At 36.4% G+C, this 26,735-nt stretch overlaps 1 protein-coding gene across 7 annotated transcripts in view; it reads left to right on the forward strand.

Annotated features, from left to right (window-relative positions):
• Positions 1-26,735, forward strand: part of PCLO (piccolo presynaptic cytomatrix protein) — a 377,965-nt gene that overhangs the window by 333,789 nt on the left and 17,441 nt on the right. For all 7 annotated transcript variants that reach the window (XM_060414989.1, XM_060414990.1, XM_060414992.1 and 4 more), the window contains 2 exons: positions 3,063-3,204; positions 7,181-7,254. In XM_060414989.1, coding sequence (XP_060270972.1) covers positions 3,063-3,204; positions 7,181-7,254 — 216 coding nt within the window. The remainder of the gene's footprint in view (positions 1-3,062; positions 3,205-7,180; positions 7,255-26,735) is intronic.

The raw sequence follows: 26,735 nt of genomic DNA on the forward strand, positions 1-26,735 counted from the left end.
GAAAACAACAGCCGATAAAGTAAATGAAACAGATTTGATAAAGCAAACTAAAGAATTTGACTGAAATCATGAGATGTCTTGAAATTATAATCTGGCCTCTAATAGAAAGTCCTTAAGCACTTTATTCATTGCTTTTAGAATTTACTGTTGGAGGTTTGCAGAAATACAGATTTAGTTCAGTTTAATATAATTGATGGTTTCTTATGTGGGAGCTGATTCAATTAGAGAAAATTAGTAAATAGATGTGTTGTTTCAAGTAACTGAAAAGGAACTATTAAAATATTTGGACTCTTAGCACCAGATCATCAAAACTGCGTTTCTATATTTTAACCTCATTTTATGCAATATAGATATAGCCCTGTACAGGGAAGATATATTCTGCATTATAATTGAATTCATTTTCAGAAACTAACTGTGTCAAGCTATCTCTACATATCAGGTTAAAAAAAAAAGTACAGTCATGCACAGACATTTTATTAAAATAATGCCAAACATAAACATTCGAGTTATTCATCTAAATACCCAAAATTTCTTTAGATTTAACTTTACATGTAATTTCATTTTACAAAGGTGGACTTAGACTTATTCTGAAATTTGTATATGTTCCCTATATTTAATTTTCTTTGTTTAAATATTACTGGTTTGCATTTAAAATATTGGCAATACTTTAATTGGTTTTCCACATGAAATTTCCATTTGCCTAGGCAATATGAAAAAACTGTTTCCTTAAATTTATTTCTAGCCTTTTTCGTTTCCTATGATTATATTGTTTTACATTCTGTTCACATTTCTCAAATATCCCAGAAGAGGACTAGAGCTAGAAATTCATCAGGTAAAAATCAAAGTTTGCCAGAGAAAAGATTAGATATTTTGAAATGTAAATAATAAGACATCTTTGGATATTTTGATGTATTGTGAGATTTGTGAGATTGCTCAGGGATTAAAAAAAAAAGTTTTAAATTAGTAAATTGAGTTTAAAAATAATGTCTATTAATTAAGGTTTGTCTTTGAAAGTAATATATTGAGATTTTCCAGTTGATGAAATCACTTTCTTACATTCAGTGTCATACTAAAAATATTAACAATCTAGTTAGTTAAATCATCTATTGACAATCAAAAAGTGTGATAGCTTTTCCTCGTTTATAATCCATTGACTTGTCTGACTCACTGTGCAGTTGATTATACAGTTTAATCTACTTTATTGTGTTCATAATTTTATATGTCATATTACCCTTGCATTTTATAACTTTATCTTTTTAAAAAGTCTTTAACACATTAGCCAGATTTCTTCTACATAAGTTAAAGAGAATATCAAACAAGCATTATGATTATTACTCTTTTCCTGGAAATCTAGTCCTATGTGTTACTCTTAATTCACTGGTGACTGGTTACTTAACAGGATTCAGGCACTTTTCTAACTAGCTATTCCCAATTTAATACACACCTGACATACAGCTGACTAATTATCAAATATTTCTTCCTTCTCTATTCTGGAAAAAGAATCCTACTATCACTAACATGTGGTGGCTGGTATGAACATTTCTGGTGGCTTTAGAGAAACTGATCGTTCAGAAATGGAAAGGAAGAAGTGAGAAAAAAACTTAAAACCTTTGAAAGACTTGATCCTAGCTAATCTGATAGTTTCCTGCCCTCAAATGATTTCCTTCACAGTATCTATGTTTTCTATTTTTTGGAAGGGGTATATACCGCTTAAAGCACCGCCAGATTGCCATTGTGCTTTTGTACATTTCTTTAAGAAAAATGTTGATAATATAAGATCATAAAAGATTATCAACTCTTTATTAAGTGATGTGGATCCATCCAACTGCTTAAGAAACTCCTGACTAAACAGTAGAAGAGTATTTATGGAGGAGAGAGAATCTAAATAGTTTTGCAGCTTAAAGTACATCTAAAATTAGAAGAGAATCAAGGTGAATTCATTGTCAGGGACCAGATACTCTCAAAGACTGGGAAACAGCCATTGATGATAAAGCCCTGAGGAAGAGGTCTGACGGGTATAGCAAAGAAAATCACAGTAAAAGAAGTGTGCGTTACTGTATTCCAGCTTTATCTCCCTCCTGATTACCATCATTTTATGAGGGAGGCTTTATTGACTCCATTATTTTCAAATGAGGAAACAGACTTCCTAGAGTTACTTCAGCCGGATTGGGAATTCAAAACCATATTCTGTGAGATCAGAGCTCACACTCCTAAAACTCTGACCACACAGCAGAAGAAAAATGATAGTTTCAAAAATCTGCCTAGAGCATCTCCCCAACCCCCACAAAAAAGAGGAAACTCTTTCTCTTCATTTCTTTGGCATCAAAATTTCCTCCCAAATCTCTAATCTAGAACTCTGCTAACATTACCATTCACTTATTGCATAATTTATAATACAGATTTATAATTCTTCTATGGGAATATGCATTCTTATGTTCAAAAATCAAACTCATGGGTTATTTAAAACAACTCCCACTCATAAACTAGGACATGACTAAGGGAAAATAAATATCTTCAAAGTTTAAAACCTGCTGGAGGCAGTTGGTAGGGCTACATACAAACAAGTCCAGAATTTTTAATCATTTCCTAAAATGATCTATTCTATTTTGCGCCTTGACTTCTTAAATTATTGGCTATTAACATGGAAAATATTGCAATTTTCATGTATTCTGTCACTTCTATCTACCCAAGTCTTCCTAAAGTCTTTTCTCTATGAAATAGCCACAATTCTTATTTGCTTGCCATAGTATTATTGTAATACAGTACAAATAAATCACAACAAATAATAATAATATTTAACTCAGTCTAAAAATCTGATGGTTTATCCCTAGAACTGATTTTGTTTTTCTTTTTTGTCCAACAAAAACAATCAAGGGCTTTAGTGTTGCCACTGAAAGTTATTGATTAAGGAAAAGAGAACGAAAGCAAGGTTAAGAAATGCAGAATTTTTGCCAGAGCTGTTTCTTTATAATGTAAATGGAGAAAAACGTTTAAGTTGCATTTGGAGATCAGTTGGAGTTTCACTGATTGACTGTGGCATTGACTCTTCCCACACCATGCAGCCAAGCCCACCAATCACCGGCCTGCAGAAAGCTCCGTGTCCACTGGCTCCTCGGGCAGCAGCTTTGGCAGTGGGTATAGCGTGGACAGTGAAGGAAGCAGCAGCGCTGCAGGGGAGACTAATCTATTTCCTATTCCAAGGATGTAAGTGGCTCTCTTTTTTTTCCACTACAAAGTTAACAGCATCATGAGTAAGCTTCTCTTACCAATGAAAAGGAAATAACTAGATAATTATCCGAGTTTGAGTCAGTGTCTCTGAAGCACTTCCACTCTTTGCACCAACAGAAAAATAGACCATTCAGGAAAGATTGGATTAATTTAGTGAATTCTAAGGATGAATGCTGGTCACTACCAGGACAACTTAATCAATACATTCAATATTTAATAGAAAACACTGCTAAAATGATAACTTAGATGTCCATGGGGTCGCAAAGAGTCAGACATGACTGATCTACTGAACTGGACTGAACTGATGCTGAAGGAAGTTCAGCAGCAGTAGTATGTGGATGCTGTAATCGTATAATGTATAGATTAATTTATTTTGAATCAGGAGACATTTAAATATATATAAAGAGCTCATATATTATATTTGAAATAGAAACACATTGGACTACTAATAACTTTTCAACTATAAATTCTTCTACCATTAAAATGGAATATTTTGAAGTAGAACCATATTTTCTAGAACAAGTAATAAGCCGTATATAGGTCCCCAAATAGATACTCTTAGAATAACGTTCATTTATAAAATGTTAAGCCTCGAGAAAATCATATTGCAAATAAAATGCAAAACTAAAGCTGATTGTGTTTAGAATGTGTTAGAATGGTTTTAGTCATATTGGTGGCAAAATTTAGTAGCATCCAAGATAAATCCAAGGTAAATATGTTATCTCTATTCCAATATCAAAATCTAAACTCCCTGACTTTCTCCAATAACTAGTTGATAAGTTTTCAAAAATGCCATTGGGCCACAGCTCCAGGCTCTAGGCCAGGGTGAATCTAGCCCACTGCCTGGTTTTGTAAGGTCTAGGAAGAACTAAAAATGGCTTTTGCATTTTTAAATGTTTCCCAAAAGCCCAGAAGAATAGCATTTTGTGATACATGATAATTGTGTGAATTTAAAATTTGTGTCCATATGTTAAGTTTTATTGGAATACGGCCCCACCAGCCTGCTCATGTGTTACCTAATATTGTCTGTGCTCTAGGGGCAGAATTGTGTGATTGCAGCAGAGAACATTCAAATCCTTCATTATCTGGCCCTTTACAGAGAGAGTTTGTGAACCACTGCCCTGGGCCTTGTTAAATTTTCTCTGTTGAGTGAAATCTTCTCTGGGAGTGGAACTTTTACTTCTCTTTGTTTTAATGTCAAGGTTTTTTGAAATCTTTCCTTTTGATCCCCAGAAGAGCTCTAATATTTAGATAATGGCTCAAGTTTATAAAAGCAAAATAATAGGGTAAAATAGATTTGTACAGTGGAAAAATATGTTTATTTTGTGATTTTCAGGATATGTTTTTCCTACTTGACTCAATATTGGATTATCTATCCATCTACTCTTTTAAGATGTAGGTTGTGGATTCAATGGACTTATTTGTATTTAATCAGTTCGTTTTTATTGGCAATGATTTCTAAAAGGGATACAATCTCGTAGGTCCATACATTGATGATCCAATTTAACAGAAGAGAATTTCTGCAAAGTCATTGCATTCCTGTCTCCAAGCTGTGAATATCGTATGTCAGTAAAGGTTTTGTACCACACATGACTTCCAATTTATCTGTACCTTTCAAGATATATGATTTAACACGATGACAAAATTTATAACTTCCAGAGCATAAGTACATTATTTCCTCAATATCTGAATGTCTAAAGTGGATTTTTTTTTTTACCTACAGACCACATTTCAATTTTGTTTTTTCCCGTTTTCCTGTTTCTTTTGTAAATCAAAAGCTAGGAAACTATTGTTTTGCCATATGAGGACAAAGAAAGTTCTCTTTTCTAAAGCATTACAGGAGATATGTAAGAATCAGTATTTGGTGGTTCTTTTATCTCCTTTTGTATCTAACACAATTATTGCTTGGGCTAGCATAAGTGTTCAATAACTACTTGGTGACTGTTTAACAAATAAACATTATCATTTGTGCAGTCAGAATGTTCCGAGCTGAAGGTTATTTATCGAGAATTCAAAACATTGTATCCTTTATATGACCAACAGTTATATTTCCTTTGTACTTCATTTAGCTTTTGCGGTGCTGCAAGTTTTCTGTATAATCTTAGAAATGCACCTAATATATATTTTGGCTAAATACCAAATGTGAAAATCAGTTTTCAATAGAAGCAAGTACTGCAGCTGAATAGCATCATTAAAATATTAAATCTAAACCTCAAGACCAAGTAAAAAATTACCCAAAAAATTCTTGTCGCAATTACTGAAAATTATACTTATTTTGTTAAAGTCTGGCATAGAATAGAATGGTAATTTTTTAGCACTCTGATCTACTAGATTAGCACTGCTAGATTGTTTCTCACGTTCACCTGTGTATGGCTGAATAACAGGTTGTGTTTTGGCCAGCTCTACTAATACAGGGTACTGCTAAAGGTAAGATTGCTGCTGTTAGGCTTTCTCCCTGTGTAATAGTAGCAGATACTGCAAAGTTAATTTTTTTAACTTATCAAGTCTGTTGTGATCTCACTGAAGTAATTACACAAGCTGAAGTTTTGCACATTGCTTAATCAAGACTTTTGTACATATTCAGATGCAGACATATATATATATATAATTTCTAACTTTATCCTTCAAAATATCAATTATTAAAAATGTGTGCTTAAAACTTTGACCTAGGATTGTTATACTGGAACAATATACTGGCTTTCAAGGTAAAATAATTGTTGAATTTACGTCAGTTCCTCTTTCATTATGTACAGAACCATTTCACTAAAATGATAAGAGGATCTTTAGAGCAGTTTTCAAGTAAGATAAAATTGGATTCTTAAGAAATAAGTATGGTTACATTTTCACTGGTTGGCAAATTAAATATTTTTGTGAGAATAAAAATGAATTGTTAGTAAATACTGCCATGTTAGAATTATTGTCTGGAAAGTATAATATCAAGACATTTCTTTGATCAAGCACCTTTTTTTAAAACACTTAAACCTTTTTAGTCCATCTTTTTAGAACATCTTATATAATTACATATAAGGGCAATTTCAGAATCTTTTGTATGCCATGTAACTTTTTCTCTGAAGAAACAAGAAGTGCCTATAGTCTTTTGGCAGTTACATTATCAATATTCTGAACTCACAGGGCTCATAGTCTCCTGAGTTCTTCATCTGTTTGGCCTTCCAAGAAGTTGAAGGCCAAAACTAAAACTGGTTTGCAGCCATTGGCTGAATTCTAAAGCCATTATGTATGCAACTACCTATCAGCACTTTATATATATTGAATATTATGCTGTTTCAGTCACTGTGCTAAGCAGTTATATTCATTTTCCATGTGATTTTCTCACAACCAAAGGGTAACTCGTGTTACTATCCTTAAATTACAAAAGAAGAAATAGTCTTCACAAGATAAGTAGATTTACCTTAAATGACAGCATAAAGTAGTAGAGCCAGAAGTAGAGACCAAGCAGGATGACTTCAAAAGCCAATAAGCTACACTCAGGAAGGATCTGAAAGAAATAAACATCCATATTGTTTCAATATTATTTTAAGTTATTCAATTCAAAATTTCCCTTCTCACCAAAAGATCTATACAACTCATCATAACAAAGTGTAGATCTAAAAAACCCTCCTTCTTGAGTTAAAAATGGTAAGAAAAAAAAAAAATCCCCATTCCAAAACAAAATTAGAAGATTTCATGATGGTCTGATCTTTGACAAATGAATCCATGAATAGAACACTGAATTTTGAGGTACAATGTTTAGCCTAAATAGGAATAATGAACAAATATCCACTTTAAAATTAACATGATGGGAATCAATTTATTATGTTTATATTTGCCCTTCAAGTAATTTGTTGCAGGTCTGAATATATAATGTCACATTCTATTTTTTCAAACTTAGACTTCACGTTTGCATTTAAGATCATAATTGAAGTATATAAACTTTTATTTCCTTTCTAAACAGAGGAAAGATGGGACAGAATGGGCAAGAGCCTATAAAACAGACAGGAGTAGGCATAGGACTAGCAGACACTGAAGGTAAGATAAAATTTACTATCCTGGATTTTGGTTGAATCTGTTTGCTATACAGATTTATTTGTTTGTTTGTATGTTTTTGTTTTAATATTAATGTTGAATTCTAAGTACTACTTATTGAACAAGTCAACTTATTATGAGTTCTGATTTTTTTTAAATCGGTTTTCCTCTTAGTCATTTTTTTCTAATAATGTTTCATCTTCTGTACAGCACTGACTCATAAATTTTAATCCTAGTGTGAGATTAATTCAGTGTGTCAGAATATAAGATCAATCAAAGGTTCTGAAATTCTAAGTTGTAGTGGAAAATAGTAATTTTTGTGAACTATTTCTGCTAATGAATAATTGAATGCCCATAGTTTAAGTAAGTGCACAATGTAAAGAGCAAATAAGCACCATGTATGGCACATGATTAATATTCTTTAAATTGTAGCTATTATTAAATTAGAAGTGGATATAAGACAAAGCCATTTAGATCTGATCCAAAAGAGTGATATTCCTCCGAATAAAATATGCACTTCTTGGGAGAGCTTATGCAAGACCACTTTAAAGATTTAGATCAAATCAATTAGACTTTCCAATTGTACTGGTGTTTCCCCAGCTTACCTTGAAAACTTATAATACACTCAAAATAGACAATTTGGCCCTTTGCCACATTTCTTAAATTTCTAATTATGTTTTTCTTTGCTGGTGGGTATCCACGTACATTACATATAATGACTGACATGACCCATTTATTCTCTGAAACCAGATGTTCACAAGCTTTAACAGGAGGCGTTAGGATCCCGACTCTGTATGAGGCTTCATTTGCCTGGCTGCGTGCATTTAAAGAACAAATAACCCTAATAAATTACTTATTCTCTTAAGTATCTTTGGAAGCCTGAATTTGATCACTCAATTTTCATTTTCAGTGGGCCAGCACAAATAAACCTCTACTGTTTTCGTAATATGCTAAATTCTACTCACAAGTATTTTCAAATAATTGAGTATGTGAAAGCACATCACCTAAGGATGTGGTGGTGGAGGGAGGGCAGCGGTTTAGGAAAGAGATCAAGACTTGATTTAATATTGGAAGTTTTATTAAGCATAAGGGTTTATATAGAAATAATGCAAATCTCATTTTAACTGGTATCTCGTCTATTTTATATAGGTATCTCTTTTACATGTAACTGTAACAGTGATTAATATGAGTCCTTCTTAGGTGTATGAACATATTTTGTAAAGTCCATGAAGCAAGTGTAGAACAGAAATGACTTCCTGACCAAGAAAAAATATAGGTCTCAGAACTGGAGTCCTCTGTCTTGCCTTGTTTTCATAAACACATACAAAAAAAGTGTTGTGTTTTGTTTTGTTTAATTACTTTCTCCAAATATTTTCTCCAACAGGAAAAAGAAAATGGAGTAAATGATAGTTATCCCTCCAGGGCTTTGTAGATTAGAATATACAAATGCTCTATGTAAATTTTTCATTTAATTTCATTTCCTTGTCCAACTGGGTTGTTTAAAAATTAGCTTGCAGAGACAAAAATACAAAATCATTCTGAAAGACCCCCAACTAGAACAGAGTAGCAGATGTTACTAGAACATCCAAGGAGTCTCTCAGCAAATACTGTTGTTAATGGCACTAGGGTAAGCACTGGGGACGAAGCTTAGATTGTAACACAATCCATGGTTGTTCAATCCATGGGTATGAGTAACATAAATGTGAACAAAAGGTGTGTCCAAGCCTTTTAAAATGGCAATTTAAATCCCTGACTTTTATTCCTAAACTTGTATTCCAAAATATGTGAGATCAAATTTATAATTTTATTTATTTCTTCTTTAATCATTTGCTTGAATATTCTTTTTCCACAAGGAGGATACTAGGTACATAATTATTTCTGTTTTCTTCTAGCTGTTTTGTGGTGTGAAAGGTAATATTGAATTAAGTAAAATTTTTTATCCATGTGATAAGGGGATAAGGTAATAAGCTTTCCTTTCCTAACTAGTATGAAATACCATATCAATCATATTCAGAGTTTTCAAGAATGTTTGTGTCTGGTAATGGACTTAATGGAACCTTTTGTTGACCTTTCATCCTATTTGTATCTGTCAGTGCCTGTCTCGTTGTTATTCTTGTTTTATTTTTGGTTTTTCTAAATTAGACCGCTTTTAGCCATTTCTCAATCTTTTAAAAAAAAAAAAAAACAAACTCTTTGTTGAGAAGCAAAGGAAGTTGCACATGAATATTTGTTGGAATTATACTATAATTCAGATACTGTTTTGAAGAAATTGACATCTTTACATGTAGTATTTTCTTACTCATGGACAAGGTATATATTTTTAAACGTTAATATGAACATAACTATTTTTATATGTATGGTATTAGACACATTACTCAAATTTTCCAAGTCTCTGGTTCCTAGTCTACAAAAGTAAGACTAACAATAGTATCTACCATGAGTATGTGCTGCCAGGATTGATGGAAATAGTTAAGGTACTTGGTACCGTGACTGGCTTATACTCAGTATACGCTAGCTGTCATTGTCCCTGGGGCTTCTCTGGTAGCTCAGCTGGTAAAGAGTCCGCCTGCAGTGCCCCCTATCATCGCCTGTTATCATGTGAGTGATCACTCCTGGCCTGCTTTTTCCCGAGACTTTTAAACTCATGTTTTCTAAAATGGCTTCTCTTTTTTTCCCTTTGTCATTCCAACAGAAAAGATGTTTTCAGGGTCCTACATTTTCTAGTTTGTTTTGAAAAGTATATTTATTATATATATATATATATTTTATTACAGTGTTTCAAACCATTTTTCTTCCCAGAATAATTCTCATGTGATCCCTTGTATAGTAATACCTCCTCTCCATGAAGAATGGCTTTCCCAGACCTTATTATGCTTTCCTAAATCACCTGAGTTTAAAATTCAGTGGTAATGATTTCTAGTCCTTGATTACTCGCTGGGAATTTAACATATAAAGCATATTCTAAAAACAGTCTATTATTGAAATAAAAACTAATTCAGGGTCTTTACCTGAGACAGATTCATCACCAGAGGTTATTAACTGACCATTAGAAATGAATTAAATGTCTTTAATATTTCTTGACCATTTCTTAGCCATAAGCACAAATCAAAGAATTGGCAATTGCTAAATATAAGCCCAGAACATTTTAGACTTTCTGAAGTTAATATCTGTAATGGCAGTTTTTAATATTTTCTGGAAATGTCTTCATTGCCGAGAAGTCCCTGAAATACTTGCATTGGGAGTTAGTGCTCTGATTTATTTATGAGAGAGAGACATTTGAATCAAAACAAGGACTTTAAAACATAGTAAAGGGTAGTGAATGAATATAAACCAAGAATATTCTCTTAGCATAGATGTAGAAAATTAACAAAAAAGACATATAAATACTACAGATACATAATTTTACTTTGTTCTAAATGCCTTTAAAATATGAATGCATTTTCTGATTCATTTTCATGAAACAGTAGGGGATATAAATAAACAATAACGATTTCCACTTTAAAGTTATAGAAACAGAGACCCAGAACAATGAAACTATTCACCAAGAGTCAACTAATTAATTGGCAAAGGTTAAAATCTACTGATACATATTCTAGTATCACCTGACTTTTGCCAATTGTACTTTCCATCCTTTTTTAATATTAATGGTTAGAGCACTTTTGCATGAAAAATATTTTAAATTTATAAAACTGTCTGCAATTATTGGAAAGGAAAATAATCAACATTGTTGCTGATTATGGCCTGTTAACTAAAATTAACATCAATTACATTATAGGCATTATGCAGCTTATAAAACAACTTTAAATCTTGTTCTATCTGATTTTAAAAATTTCCGCAAAGTTACTATACTCAAAACAGCAAGAGATATATAGCAGATTCCAAATGTTTCTATAAATAACTAGCTTATAGTTGTTTAAAATACATTACATAATACATTAAAGTACATAACTATGTATTTTGCGTAGTTAAAATATATTACATACAATGGAGGAAGGATAAGCATTCATACAGTGTCTCAACAGCAATAACAGACACTTCGAAGAGAGTCATGGGTAATGCCCTTGAAATTCCAAGTAGAAGAGAATATAAACTAAACTTCTATCCACAAACTACTCATTAAGTGTAAGGGTTGAATAAAATCAGTTTGGGATGTGTGCTGCTACTGCTGCTAAGTCACTTCAGTTGTGCCCGACTCTGTGCGACCCCAGAGACGGCAGCCCACCAGGCTCCCCCATCCCTGGGATTCTCCAGGCAAGAACACTGGAGTCGGTTGCCATTTCCTTCTCCAATACATGAGAGTGAAAAGTGAAAGTGAAGTCGCTCAGTCATGTCTGACTCGCAGCGACCTCATGAACTGCAGCCTACCAGGCTCCTCTGTCCATGGGATTTTCCAGGCAAGAGTTCTGGAGTGGGTTGCCATTGCCTTCTCCGTTGGGATGTCTAGTTCTCAGAAAATTTTAGGTCTCCATGCTACCTATCTGGAAGTTACTTGAAGATATGTTCCACCAACATAGAGAATAAACCACACTCATGCGTACACTTACCACCCAACATGCACACACACACAACTTGGGAACCAAGAGACAAGAAGGGTAGGGAAAAGAATGGTGGGGATATCAATGATGAAATGAGGAGACTCTAAAGACAGTAGTTATGCAGTAGGCAGAGAGAATATGTGGGAAAAATGGTCTGGAAAAATATTGACAGTTCTAACTATAGGTGGATGATGAATGAGGTGTTAGTGTGGAAGGGGAAGAAAGGAATTGACAGGAGTTAGTATCTAGCTAAGTGAAAAATGCCCTTCAGAGGGGTTAATACACGTGGAAACTTTGGGAACACTTAGGAATAGGTACATAGAAAGCTAAGCAAATTGTAAAACAAAGTAATAATTTTAGGGGGAAAATTCTTTAAGAACTCCATGAAATACTCACTGGTCTCAGAAGTGAGCAATATAAGTCACATTGATGTGCATGCCAAATATTAGTTCTGTCATGATTGTGACATAATTATATTGGAAGGATGCTGCTGCTGCTGCTAAGTCGCGTCAGTCGTATCTGACTCTGTGCGACCCCATAGACGGCAGCCCACCAGGCTCCCCCGTCCCTGGGATTCTCCAAGCAAGAACAATGGAGTGGGTTGCCATTTCCTTCTCCAATGCATGAAAGTGAAAAGAGAAAGTAAAGTCGCTCAGTCGTGTCTGACTCTTAGCGACCCGATGGACTGTAGCCTACCAGGCTCCTCAGTCCGGATGAGGGAAGACTAAATCTTGACAAACCAAAATTTAAATATAAATAAATTATAAAGGCAACACAAAATTACTTTGAGAAATAAGAATGTAAAAGAACCAAAGAAACAGATATAAAGGGTTGACAGTAGATTCTTCTCTGTAACTTTATTAAGGGTTGTGTTAGTTGCTCAGTCATGTCTGACTCTTTGCCATCCCATGGACTGTAGCCTGCCAGGCTTTCTCTGTCCATGATATTCTCCAGGCAAGAATACTGGAGTGGGTTGCCATTTCCTTCTCCAGGGTTATTAAGGGTTGCTAAGTCACTTCAGTGATGTCTGACTCTGTGCGACCCCATAGATGGCAGCGCACAGGCTCCCCTGTCCCTGGGATTCTCCAGGCAAGAACACTGGAGTGTGTTGCCATTTCCTTCTCCAATGCATGAAGGTGAAAAGTGAAAGGGAAGTCGCTCAGTCATGTCCGACTCTTCGAGACCCCATGGACCACAGCCTACCAGGCTCCTCCATCCATGGGATTTTCCAGGCAAGAGTACTGGAGTGGGGTGCCATTGCCTTCTCTGTACTAAGGGTTAGGGGAAATGAAAAGTTCGGTCAAAGTAAAAAGAGTTGGGCCATGGGAGAATTGATTTTTTATGAAGAAGTCATAAAATTATGTAAAATAATTCAATCTTTTGATATATGAGGAAATAAAAATTAGGGATAGTGATCAAACCATATTTATAAGTATGAGGGAAAAAATGGTATGGTTTACAATAAATAACTTCCTGAAGTGATTTGAAGTGTTAGTTGCTGAGTCATGTCTGACTCTTTGTGACCCCAGAGATCCAACCCAAGTCTCCTGCATTGCAGACAGATTTTTTACCATCTGTACCACCAGGGAATCCTCAAATAACTTCCTTCTATTAGGGCTTCCCAGGCACTAGTGGTAAAGAACCTGAATGCCAGTACAGGAGATATAAGAGAGAAGGGTTCAATCACTGGGTTGGGAAAATCACCTGGAGAAGGAAATGGCAGCCCACTCAAGTATTCTTGACTGCAAAATCCCATCGACAGATGAGCCTGGTGGGCTACAGTCCATGGGGCGGGGTAGAGTCCATGAGTGAGCTACAGTCTATGGGGTGGGCTAGAGTCCATGGAGTGGGCTACAGTCTATGGGAATGCAAAGAATCAGACATGACTAAAGCAACCTGGCACAAACTACCCTGAATAGTAATGAATATCCATTCTGCTAAAAGTTATGAGTAATAGTAACTTCCTACTATTAGCCTAAATAGTAGTGACTATCCATTCTCTTGAAAGCTTTTAGTAAGAGTTACTACAACTAAGTACTCTATTTTACATACTCACTAAATATATTCTCATAGCACCAATGCTATATAGAGCAAGCTTTTTCACATTTAAGACACCTAACTTTAACTGATACCAATAAAATACAAAATCTCTGTAGACAAAAATGCTGCAGAATTCAAACTACCAAGTAGTTTTAGCATTTTATTCATTTAGCCAGCAAAAAGAAAATTTCAGAGTTCTGGAAAACGCAAAATTCATTGATGATAATTCATTTTTCCACTATTTAGATTATTAGTTACTTTTTCTAATTGAAACATTCTGATTTATTTGATCCAGCGAGTCATTTGGAAATTTATATAACTTTCTATAGAAAAAAAAAAAAAACCCTATATTTGAGTGAAAAAAAAATAGTAGAACTTCCCAAAAATAAAGACTGACACGTCACATAAGTAGCCCTTGCTCAACCAAGTGGCCCTTTCCCTAAATAACCAATTTTTTTTTTTTAGTTTTTTATTTTTTAAATTTTAAAATCTTTAATTCTTACATGCATTCCCAAACATGAACCCCCTCCCACCTCCCTCCCCATAACATCTTTCTGGGTCATCCCCATGCACCAGCCCCAAGCATGCTGCATCCTGCGTCAGACATAGACTGGCGATTCAATTCACATGATAGTATACATGTTAGAATGTCATTCTCCCAAATCATCCCACCCTCTCCCTCTAAATAACCAATTTTAAAGATAAAAAAATAACACAGACATGAGATAATATATTCTGAGGAAAGTGCACACTACTTCTTTACTGTTTGACTGTTAGTTTCTAAAAACATCAATATATTCTATCATTTGCTTTGTAACAGTACAATTGTAGGAAAGAAGCATTTGTCTGTTTAAATCTTTTATTTTAAAAAAATGCTTTGCTATCTACCCAAGTCATCTTCTGCATTTGAGTATTTTCTTGCATCAAGCAAATGAAATTTTCGACTGTTATAATCAAAAGCAGATATTTTCTTATCCACTAAATAATATACCATTTTGATTTCTGTTGGAGAAGGCAATGGCACCCCACTCCAGTACTCTTGCCTGGAAAATCCCATGGACAGACGAGCCTGGTGGGCTGCAGTCCGTGGGGTCGCATAGAGTCAGACACGACTGAGCGACTTCCCTTTCACTTTTCACTTTCATGCATTGGAGAAGGAAATGGCAACCCACTCCAGTGTTCTTGCCTGGAGAATCCCAGGGATGGGGGACCCTGGTGGGCTGCCATCTATGGGGTCACACAGAGTTGGACACGACTGAAGTGACTTAGCAGTAGCAGTGATTTCTGTAATTTGCATTGCTCTCTAAAGCCCAGACAACTGTGATTGGTGTATGAAGTACTAAATGACAGTAACAAAGTAACATGGCTTTACCATGCACATTTTATTATAACATCCTCGCTATTGAATTATATATATGTGTGTGTGTATATATATATATATCCATTCTACTTGAAGACTTATCCTCAAAAGCCCTAGCACGTTCTCCTTAACAGCTATAACCACAGCAACATTACAACTGACATTTATTTGTTAAAGGTTTTGCTGGGATCTGTAAAAATCTGGTGGCCTATTTTCATAATAACCCTCTAAAATAAATATTATAATATTTATGATATTCCCAAGGTCTAGCACAGAGACTTATACAAAATACCTACAAAATAAACATTTTTAAGTCAAGACATTAAAACTCTGAGAGACTGAAGGATAAATCAAACCTAGTAATACACTTGTGAAATTGAAGTTGATATTTATATAAAATATCTTAAAACTTAAGAGAGTCTTAAAATTTAAGATTCTTTTAATATACCTGCTATACCCAAATGTCTTAAAAAGTAATGTTAGCCCTGTATGTTGATGGACAAGCTTTTAAGAACTTTACTACCCTGGAACCACAGAAATGATATTGCTTCAATTAAAAACTAGATTATCTACTTGTAAGTATAATAACTCCTCATTTTTATTGCTTGTGCTTTTCTCACAAAGCCCCATTGACTCAACAGAAGATAGTTAGTGCTGAGTCTCCCCTAGAAAGAACCGGTGTCCTGCAGCAGACAGATATATTCACGTACAGCTGGGCTGAGTTATGACAGAGGTAGATAAATGTCAGTACTGTCACTCTGCTTTAGGTTGGGTAAGGAAAGCCTCCCTGGCAGGGAATACTTTTTTTTAGATTCTTCTTGAAATAAAAGTAATGAGTAATCTAATAGGAAGAGCGCTAGTGAGGTTTTTAATAAGAGGGAACTTGCTGTTCAAACCTCTGTAAGGTGAGAGAATGTGAATTCTTGGTGAACCTGTGGGCACTTCTGTGTGACTATAGCAGAGCTCTGTGTTGGAGAGACAAGGCTTGAAAGGTAATCACAGCTCACATAATTTGACAAGTATCAGACGCAGTCAGGAGGGATTTAGACTCTATGCTGTAGACAGGCAGCTGGAAGCAAAGGAAAACTCCATGATCAGATTTGCTGTTCTGAAGGATGGATTACAAGGGATCATGTCTGCAGTCAGGGGACCAGTTAGGAGGCAATTCAGTGGTCCAAGTAAGAAAGGATAAGGACTAAAATATAGACAAAATCAGCAGTAGGAAAAAAGGGGGATAGACCACTCTGAGACCTCTCTAAAAAGACAAATAGGAATGGATGGTTTTGTTCAAAAAATAATTCAAAATCAAAGTGCAAATAAAACATCTTTGGGCACTAGCATCTTAAAGCTACATCACTGTAGCTGTAATGTGATGTAGTGGTGATCACTGTAAGTGATCAGTAGTTACACATAATTATGATTTAAAATGAAGAAGTTGAAAAGTGTTAACAGAGGTCAGTGTAAAAAGTGATGAAGGGAAATAATAAAATGCAAACCTACATTCCACAGAATTTTAAAGAAAGAAATTGGCTGTGCTTTAAAGGGCCATCTGGTAAGCACTTCAGAGTATATTTTAAAGATGAATTAAAGAGTAAAATGGAGTTTGAATGAGGGAGAACACAAATTTTACTCACTTAACTTTGTCTATATATAGTGACGTTGGTCTCTTGTTCCAAATGTAGAAAGCTTGATGAATCAGATCCTTCTGCATCCTGATGAGTATGTGAGTGTGTGTACAGGACATACACTAAGGAGGAAAGTAATTATCAGTTCAGTTCAGTCACTCAGTCGTGTCTGACTCTTTGCGACCCCATGGACTGCAGCACGCCAGGTCTCCCTGTCCATTACCAACTCCCCAAGTTTACTTAGCTCATGTCCATTGAGTCGGTGATGCCATCCAACCATCTCATCCTCTACCTATCCTCTATCTCATCCTCTCATCCCCTTCTCCTCCTGCCTTCAATCTTTCCCAGGATCGGGGTCTTTTCAAATGAGTCAGTTCTTCATATGAGGTGGCCAAAGTATTGGAGTTTCAGCTTCAGCATCAGTCCTTCCAATGAATATTCATGACTGATTTCCTTTAGGATTGACTGGTCGGATCTCCTAGCAGTCCAAGGAAATCTCACAAGTCTTCCCCAACACCACAGTCCAAAAGCATCAATTCTTTGGCACTCAGGTTTCTTTAGTCCAACTCTAACATCTATACATGACTGCTGGCAAAACCATAGCTTTTACTAGATGGACATTAGACGGCAAAGTAATGTCTCTGCTTTTTAATATGCTGTCTAGGTTTTTCTTCCAAAGAGCAATGGCTTCAGTCACCATCTGCAGTGATTTTCAGTTCAGTTCAGTTCGGTTGCTCAGTCGTGTCCAACTCTTTGCAACCCCATGAATTGCAGCATGCCAGGCCTCCCTGTCCATCACCAACTCCGGAGTTTACTCATACTCATGTCCATCGAATTGGTGATGCCATCCAGCCATCTCATCCTCTGTCTTCCCCGTCTCTTCCTGCCCCCAATCCCTCCCAGCATCAGAGTCTTTTCCAGTGAGTCAACTCTTCGCATGAGGTGGCCAAAGTATTGGAGTTTCAGCTTTAGCATCAGTCCTTCCAATGAACACCCAGGACTCATTTCCTGTAGGATGGACTGGTTGGATCTCCTTGCAGTCCAAGGGACTCTCAAGAGTCTTCTCCAACACCACAGTTCAAAAGCATCAATTCTTCAACGCTCAGCTTTCTTCACAGTCCAACACTCACATCCATACATGACCACTGGAAAAACCATAGCCTTGACTAGACGGGCCTTTGTTGGCAAAGTAATGTCTCTGCTTTTGAATATGCTATCTAGGTTGGTCATAACTTTCCTTCCAAGGAGTAAGCGTCTTTTAATTTCATGGCTAACTCACCATCTTCAGTGATTTTGGAGCCCCCAAAAATAAAGTCTGACACTATTTCCACTGTTTCCCCATATATTTGCCATGAAGTGATGGGACCCGATGCGATGATCTTAGTTTTCTGAATGTTGAGTTTTAAGTCAGCTTTTTCACTCTCCTCTTTCAGTTTTATCAAGCAGCTGTTTAGTTCTTCTTCACTTTCTGCCATAAGGGCGGTATCATCTGCATATCTAAAGTTAGTGATATTTCTCCCGGCAATCTTGATTCCAGCTTATGCTTCATCCAGCCTAGCATTTTGTATGATGTACTCTGCATAGAAGTTAAGTAAACGATGTGACAATAAACAGCCTTGATGTACTCCTTTCCCAGTTGGAAACAGTCTGAGGTTCCATGTCCAGTTCTAACTGTTGCTTCTTTACCCGCATACAGATTTCTCAGGAGGTAGGTAAGGTGGTCTGGTATTCCCATCTCTTTAAGAATTCTCCACAGTTTGTTGTGATCCACACATTCAAAGGCTTTGGTATAGTCAATAAAGCAGAAATAGCTGTTTTTCTGGAACTATCTCACTTTTTCAGTGATCCAACAGATGTTGGCAATTTGATCTCTGGTTCTTCTGACTTTTCTAAAACCAGCTTGAACTTCTGGAATTTCACAGTTCACATACTGTTGAAAGCTGGCTTGGAGAATTTTGAGCATTACTTTGCTATCGTGTGAGATGAGTGCATCTGTGCCGTAGTTTGAACATTTTTTGGCTTTGCTTTTCTTTGGGATTGGAATGAAAACTGACATTATCCAGTCCTCTGGCCACTGTTGACTTTTCCAAACTTACTGGCATGTTGAGTGCAGCACTTTCACAGCATCATATTTTAGGATTTGAATAGTTCAGTTGGAATTCCATCACCTCTACTAGCTTTGTTGGTAGTGATGGTTCATAAGGCCCACTTGACTTCACATTCCACGAAGTCTGCCTCTAAGTGAGTGATCACACCATCGTGCTTATCTGGGTCATGAAGATATTTTTTGTATAGTTCTTCTGTGTATTGTTGCCACCTCTTAATAATATCTTCTGCTTCTGTTAGGTCCATACCATTTCTGTCCTTTTTGGTGCTTCCTACATTTTATATTTTAAATTTGGTCACTTTATTCTTCCAGTTGCTGTCTCATTTCCTTATTTGGGTAATTGCCAAATTCTTGAAGATTTTACCTCTTACGTGTTTTTAAAATGTCTTCCTTCTTTTCTGTTCCAGTGACTGCCCAATTTTAGGTTTTCATCACATCTCACCCAGAGAACTTTCTAGTCTCCTAACTGTTCTCTTCACCTACAGTATCATCATTTGCAAGATCACCTCTGATAGCACTAATATGGCTTTTTCACTCTCCTGTGTAAAAGGTCTCTGTGGACCCCTCTTGGCTGCCTGACTCTCATTGCTCACGTGTGCTCAGTTGAGTCCAGCTCTTTTCAGCTCTATGAACTGTACCCCGCCAGGGGGTCTCCCCAGACCAAGGAAGGATCAAACCTGTGTTTCCTGCATTGGCCAGTGGATTCTTTATGACAGAGCCACCTACCTCTAGAGTCTATTAATAATACGACAAAATAATAATACAACGAGCCCCTCCTTCGACTTCTGCAGTTTATCTCCTGACACGTCCTAGTGTTTGACTGGATATATTACATCCTTTATATTTACATCCTGTTATATGAAGAACTGATGCTTTTGAACTGTGGTGTTGGAGAAAACTCTTGAGAGTCCCTTGGACTGCAAGGAGATCCAACCAGTCCATCCTAAAGGAGATTAGTCCTGGTGTTCATTGGAAGGACTGATGCTAAAGCTGAAACTCCAGTACTTTGGCCACCTCACGCGAAGAGTTGACTCATTGGAAAAGACCCTGATGCTGGGAGGGATTGGGGACAGGAGGAGAAGGGGATGACAGAGGATGAGATGGCTGGATGGCATCACTGACTTGATGGACGTGAGTTTGAGTGAACTCCAGGAGCTGGTGATGGACAGGGAGGCCTAGTGTGCTGCAATTCACGGGGTTGCAAAGAGTCGGACATGACTGAGCGACTGAACTGAATGGAAGTGAGCTGATAATGTATTTGGGCTTCTCATGTAACACGAGTGGTAGAGAACCTTCCTGCCAATGCAGGAAACATAAGAGAGGCAGGTTCAATCCTTTGGTCAGGAAAATCCCTTGGAGCAGTGCACAGCAATCCACTCAAATAATCTTGCCTGGAGAATCCCATGGACAGAGGAGATTGGTTGGCTACAATCCGTGGCATTGCAAAGAGTCAGAAATGACTAAAGTGACTTAGCATGTACGCATACCATATTTATATCTTGTAATACCAAAATTGCTTACATTTGCTCATGCTGTTTACTTACTATGATCACCCCTTCTCAAATGGCTTTGTCTTGGAAAACATATGTTTATCCTTTGAGGCTCAGTCTTCACCTTGACTTTTCTAAGAACGTATGGAAGGAGCAAACTCCACTTGACTCTGTTAGGGAAGTCTTCTTTGTGTACCATCAGCATTCCTAAAAGCTTTTTCCTCTGACTCTGTGAACTACCCCCAGGCCCTTATGACAAGGGCTTTTCTCTCCCTTTCTCTCTTTTGCTTAAGTGAGGACCTAGAAATTATTATGGGCTTCCCTGATGGCTCAGACGGTAAAGCATCTGCCTGCAATGCGGGAGACCTGGGTTTGATCCCTGGATCGGGAAGATCCCCTGGAAAAGGAAATGACATTCAGACAAGGACAAATGTCATATGATATCACTTAAATGTGTAATCTAAAAAATAACACAAATGAACTTATATACAGAACAGAAATAAAATCAGACATAGAAAACAATTTATGGTTACCAAAGGGGAAAGTCAAGTGGGAGATAAAATAATTAAGAGGTTGGGATTAACATATATACAGTATTATATAAAATAGATAAACAAAAGGGATTTACTATACAACATAGGGAACTATATCCAATATCATGTAATAACCTATAATGGAAAATAATCTGAAAAATGTATATATGTGTAACTGAATCACAATATTGATTGTGAATTTTGCACAATATTGTGAATTAGGTGAAGTTCAAGCAAGTGTTCTTGGGGCAAAGCAAGGTAAGACTGATGAAAAGGGGAATTGGAGCAGCAAATATGTACACATACAGTACAAGTAGGTTGAGAACACAAAGTCGAGGTAGAATTATTGTATATTCTTTTGCTTAGCATGCCAGTTAAGGACGAGGGAGACAAAGTGCTTATGGCAAAAACTGAATGAGAAATGGTTTATAGAATGAACATTAGTTAAATAAAGTGGGGAATCAGTTGAAACTGACAGGAGGATAAAAATTACTGTGTGTTAATAGTGGCAGAATTAATCTAAGCACAAACAAAGCTGCTGCTGCTAAGTCACTTCAGTCATGTCCGACTCTGTGCGACCCCAGAGACGGCAGCCCACCAGGCTCCCCCGTCCCTGGGATTCTCCAGGCAAGAACACTGGAGTGGGTTGCCATTTCCTTCTCCAGTGCATGAAAGTGAAAAGTGAAAGTGAAGTCGCTCAGTCATATCCGACTCTTCGCGACCCCATGGACTGCAGCCTACAAGGCTCCTCCATCCATGGGATTTTCCAGGCAAGAGTACTGGAGTGGGGTGCCATTGCCTTCTCCGACAAACAAAGCAAAATGATATAAATAAACTAGTGGGCCAATGTAAGCATATGACTCTCATAATCAACTGTCATTTAGGTGGTTTTCTCAGGTTTTTGCAGAGGTTACCTGACTGCCTGATCACCATCCACTGCTGTGAGAAACTGGAGATTATTCTACAATGGGATGTCAGCTTCACTCTTACCAACAAAACTGTTTTTCTCATAGGAGCTTCTAGTGTCCCTAACATTATGCTATTATCTGATTTTATATTCTAAAATCATTACATGATGATGTTAAGATTTTTCTGTAAATAGAAAATATACCCACTTCTCCTAAGTGGGTAATCTTCCTGGTTTTAGATCAAAGGTCAAGAGAAGTTTAGATGGGAGGTCTAAACAATGCCTGTCTTCTTAAACTTAATGCATCTCTAGAAAAGAACATTCAGTTCAGTTCAGTTCAGTTCAGTTCCTCAGTCGTGTCCAACTCTTTGTGACCCCATGGACTGCACTACACCAGGCTTCCCTGTCCATCACCAACTCCTGGAGCTTGCTCAATCTCATGTCCACCCAGTCAAAGATGCCATCCAACCATCTTATCCTCTGTCATCTCCTTCTCCTCCTGCCTTGAATCTTTCCCAGCATCAGGGTCTTTTCCAGTGAGGAAAGAACACTGGAGAAGGAAATGGCAACCCACTCCAGTATTTTTGCCTGCAGAATCCCATGGACAGAGGAGCCTGGTGGGCTATGGTTCATGGGGTTGCAAAGAGTCGGACACAACTGAGCAGCTAACACTAATCATACCAGCTCTCCTATTTCATTCCTTTTAGGACTTGTTTTCCTGATGCCTTTGAGAGGTGTTTCATAACTACAAATATTTAAAATGTAATGTCCTTTTAGGTTTTCAATTTCTTTTCTCTAACAGCTAATGTTTTTTGTTGTTTTAGTTTGGTTTGTTTGTTTTTTTGGTCTTATACAAGATAATGGATGGGAGGTTTTAATCAAAAGCTGTTTTGTTTTGTTTTGTTTTTTAAAGAACTCTGGTTATTTTCAGTCACAGTAAAGGAGATGCTAAGGAGCATGTACCATAGGGACCGAAAAATGCCAAAACACTGGAGATCAATCAGAAGAATCTATGTTTTTCTTTCTAAAATGATGTTCTTTCTGGCTTTGTCTCAGAAAGAAAGGCTTTCTTTATGTAAGAAGATGGAAAGAATGTGCAGTTCTGTCCTACTTTCTCAAAACTCTTATATCACATTAGGCCCAAATGCCTGCCTTGTTGTATAAAATATCTCCTTGAATCTGGGTTATTTCAAATAAAGCCCTTAATGAAAGCTTACAGAATGCTTCTGCTCTGAAAAAAACATTTAATGAAAACATAACAAAATGCCCCTTTCAGCTGCACTCACCCTTGAGACATGACCATATACTAGGATGTCTCTCCATGACTTTGAGTAACAGGGGCTTGTATATGCATATAAACAGAGAATGCAGTTAATACATTCACAAAAAGCATTTATTTGGGGAGAAACCATAAGTTTGAAAAAATCCCAGAAGAATCTCCAAATCTATGGCTTCAGCTTAATTTAATGGGAAGAGCATAGGTTTTACCTCAAGCCTGTTAAGTCACTTTCCAAAGAGCTAAATGAAAATGATACAGGTTTTGTAAGTTTGCTGTAAAGATTAGAAAAAACTTTACAGATTCATCCATTAAACATCCAATGTATTCTAGGTATCTTTTCTAGGCTAAAAAGGGTAAATAAGGCACAATCTACACACTTGAAAGCTGGAAGTAGTCTATAGATTCAATATGCCTGAAATAGAGTTATTTAATAAATTGAATACATTATTGATATACCATTCAAGTAAATTGTAACTCCCTACATGTAACAAATTGAGAAGTATATGAGTCACAAATTAATACTTTGGAAAGGAAAGTGAAGTTGCTCAGTCTTGCCTGACTCTTTGCAACCCCATGGACAGTAGCCTGCACCAAGCTCCTCCGTCCATGGGATTTTCAAGGCAAGAGTACTGGAGTGGGTTGCCATTTCCTTCTCCAGGGAATCGAACTCAGGTCTCTCTCATTGTAGACAGACGCTTTACCTTCTGAGCCACCAGGGAAGTGGAAATGGGTGAGCAAATGCTCACCCTGTCTGTACCTAGTCTTTCCAGTATAACTTTCCCACAAATCTTGAGCCACTCCCCGCCAAAAAAAAATCCAAACTTTCCTCCCCTCAACATATACACAGTCACAAGGATACACATGAATTTGGCGCATCATCACTCACATAATAGATAATCAGGATTTTGGCAGTAATCTTGGGGTGTCTTGTTGGAAACATCTTTCTTTAGCTATGTGATTTTTGCAAATTAGTCAACCTAAACTTTGCAGTCTCCTTTCTTTAAAGTGAAGTTAGTGATGCCTCTGTCTACTTCAAATGGTTTAGGACAAATGAGACAATGTGACTAAATTTTACATACATTACTTTAAAATTATTCACTTTGTATTGTCATCTAAAATATCATAGTAGTATTTATTCACTTGGTTATAAATGAGTGTATACTTAAACTGTGACAGAGCAGAAAATTATATTTCTTAAAATATATTTAGGATGAGGATTCATTTTGTTTGGAAAACCAACTATATTGAATTTCTTTATAAAGAAATTATTTATATCTCTTCGTGAAGCATTTACAAATCCTGTCTTGGAAATTCTCTAACACTTTATTAGTGGTATGTTTTTGTAAAAAGGACTGGATCCAAGAATTTAGGATCATCTGTTATATACGGAGGTAGAAAAGGAGTCAGATAATGGAGCTGCTATGTGGTATCATTTTCATTGGATGAGCAAGCTGATTTATGGAGAGTCAGCTTCATGAGGGCACTTGAAATAGAATTCAATATACTGCTGCTGCCAAGTGCTTCAGTCGTGTCCGACTCTGTGCGACCCCATAGATGGCAGCCCACCAGGCTCGCCTGTCCCTGGGATTCTCCAGGCAAGAACACTGGAGTGGGTTGCCATTTCCCTCTCCAATGCATGGAAGTGAAAAGTGAAAGTGAAGTTGCCCAGTAGTGTCTGACTCTTAGCGACCCCATGGACTGCAGCCCACCAGGCTCCTCCAACCATGGGATTTTCCAGGCAGGAGTACTGGAGTAGGGTGCCATTACCTCCTCCATAATGTACTACAGAAGGAAGAAATTAGTTCCATTTTGCTTCTTCCCCCTTTCAAACATTAAATTACTAGGATACGCCTTTAAAACTATAATTCTTCACTCCTCAGTCCTACATATAAAATGTTCTATGCCTTTGTCCAGAAAACATGTTTCTGAGAACTAAGTTTAAAACATATGAATGGCTTGAATACAGCGTCTAGAAAATAGTGATTTACTAGGAGATAAAATTCATTACATATAAGATTACCAGACTTGTTAAAAGATCCGTAGCTTTTTCCTGCTACTCAAGGACAAGGTGTAAAGAAAAAGGAAGTGCCAATTTTAGATAATTATTGGGTACCACCGTTAAATTAGTGAGTACCATTTGAACTTTTGGAAGAGAGAGGTATAATTTCAACATAGAAGTAAAATTTATCATAGACTCTAGGGCAGGGTTGATATACACGGTTGGAAATTATAGAGGACTATTGAATAGAACTAATTATAGTTAGCTTACTTCCTCTCTCTAACAGGCTCAGTGAAGTAGAAGAAATTTTTTTAAAGAAATTTCCTTTTACAAAGTATTGATTTTTATGACTATGTCAAGACACATATTTTTGTTTTGTTTGCTTGCTTCGAATAGATTGAGCAGTTCGCAGGTATGGATAACACATGCTAGGTCTAAACTGTCGGTTACTTCTAGAACTCGTCTTCCTTTGCATTAAATGTTGAGAAATAAGAATTAATGCTTATTGAATAATTACCATTTTAGGCATTATGTTAATTTACCTTTGTTGTGGTAACGTTTTTTTAGCTCATCATTTAGACTTGATACTGATTGGGTAAAAATAAGTGAAATGAAAAGCAATATAATTATACATGAGATAATATGCACCACTACTTTGGTTATTGACAGGTATTAGCACATTATCAAGATTTTCTGTAATGAGTAGGTTTAGAATCTCCAAGTAAACAGACAAACTTATCTAGGGTGGAAGATGTTTAGAAGAGGGCTAGGACTAAATAATCTTTAGATGACATCAGAAAATGTCTAAAAATATATTATTCTATAAAGTGCAAAGTGATATTATAAATAGTCTGTAAATAAGCTTATTATGTACTTCTACTTTATGATATGAAGAAATACAAAGCAGAGATATTTGATGACTGGCCTGCCATCTCATGGGGTTAGAAGCCAGAATTCCTAGTATTTAAAATCCATCTTAATTTCATATTAAACTTTTCTTAGGTTTGGAATGAGTGATAGGAGCTAAGAAACAAGTTATGAGGTGTTAGACAGTCAGAGCTAAATGTGAATCTTGCCTAACACCAATTCATATTGCAGTAGCTGACACCAATAACCTGAAGCATTGTTATGTGGTATTTACTAATGAAAATTTGCAAATGCAAACACTGCCTCTAAAGAGATTGTTGCCTAAAATGGTCTCCTGGTGGCAAAAGGTGCTCAGACTGCAATATAATGCTTACAATTCTGGGAGAGAGTGAACCTCAGAGTGCGCTCTACCCAGTTAAGTGTTAAAAATATGAATAATATAGCTAAAAAATATTTTCTTAATGAATTTACTTATTTGAAATTACTTTGTATATTTAAGCCAGTTACATATAGAATCTCATATAATTAATGAATATTGCTGGAAGTATTGGACTTCCCTGGGCTGGAAGTATTTACTGCTGCTTTGTCCTTTCATATCAATAATCTGCATAACTGATCTAGTGTGTAAAGGAAGACTGTAGCTTCCAGCTATTGTTTAACCAACTAAAATAATTGTTTGCTATGCCTCTTTTCTTTCTAAAGTCCTATGTCCAGGTAAGATAAAATAGCAAAAGAACTACTG

The sequence above is a fragment of the Ovis aries genome, chromosome 4 (genome assembly GCF_016772045.2).
Source record: "Ovis aries strain OAR_USU_Benz2616 breed Rambouillet chromosome 4, ARS-UI_Ramb_v3.0, whole genome shotgun sequence".
Lineage (NCBI taxonomy): Eukaryota > Metazoa > Chordata > Mammalia > Artiodactyla > Bovidae > Ovis > Ovis aries.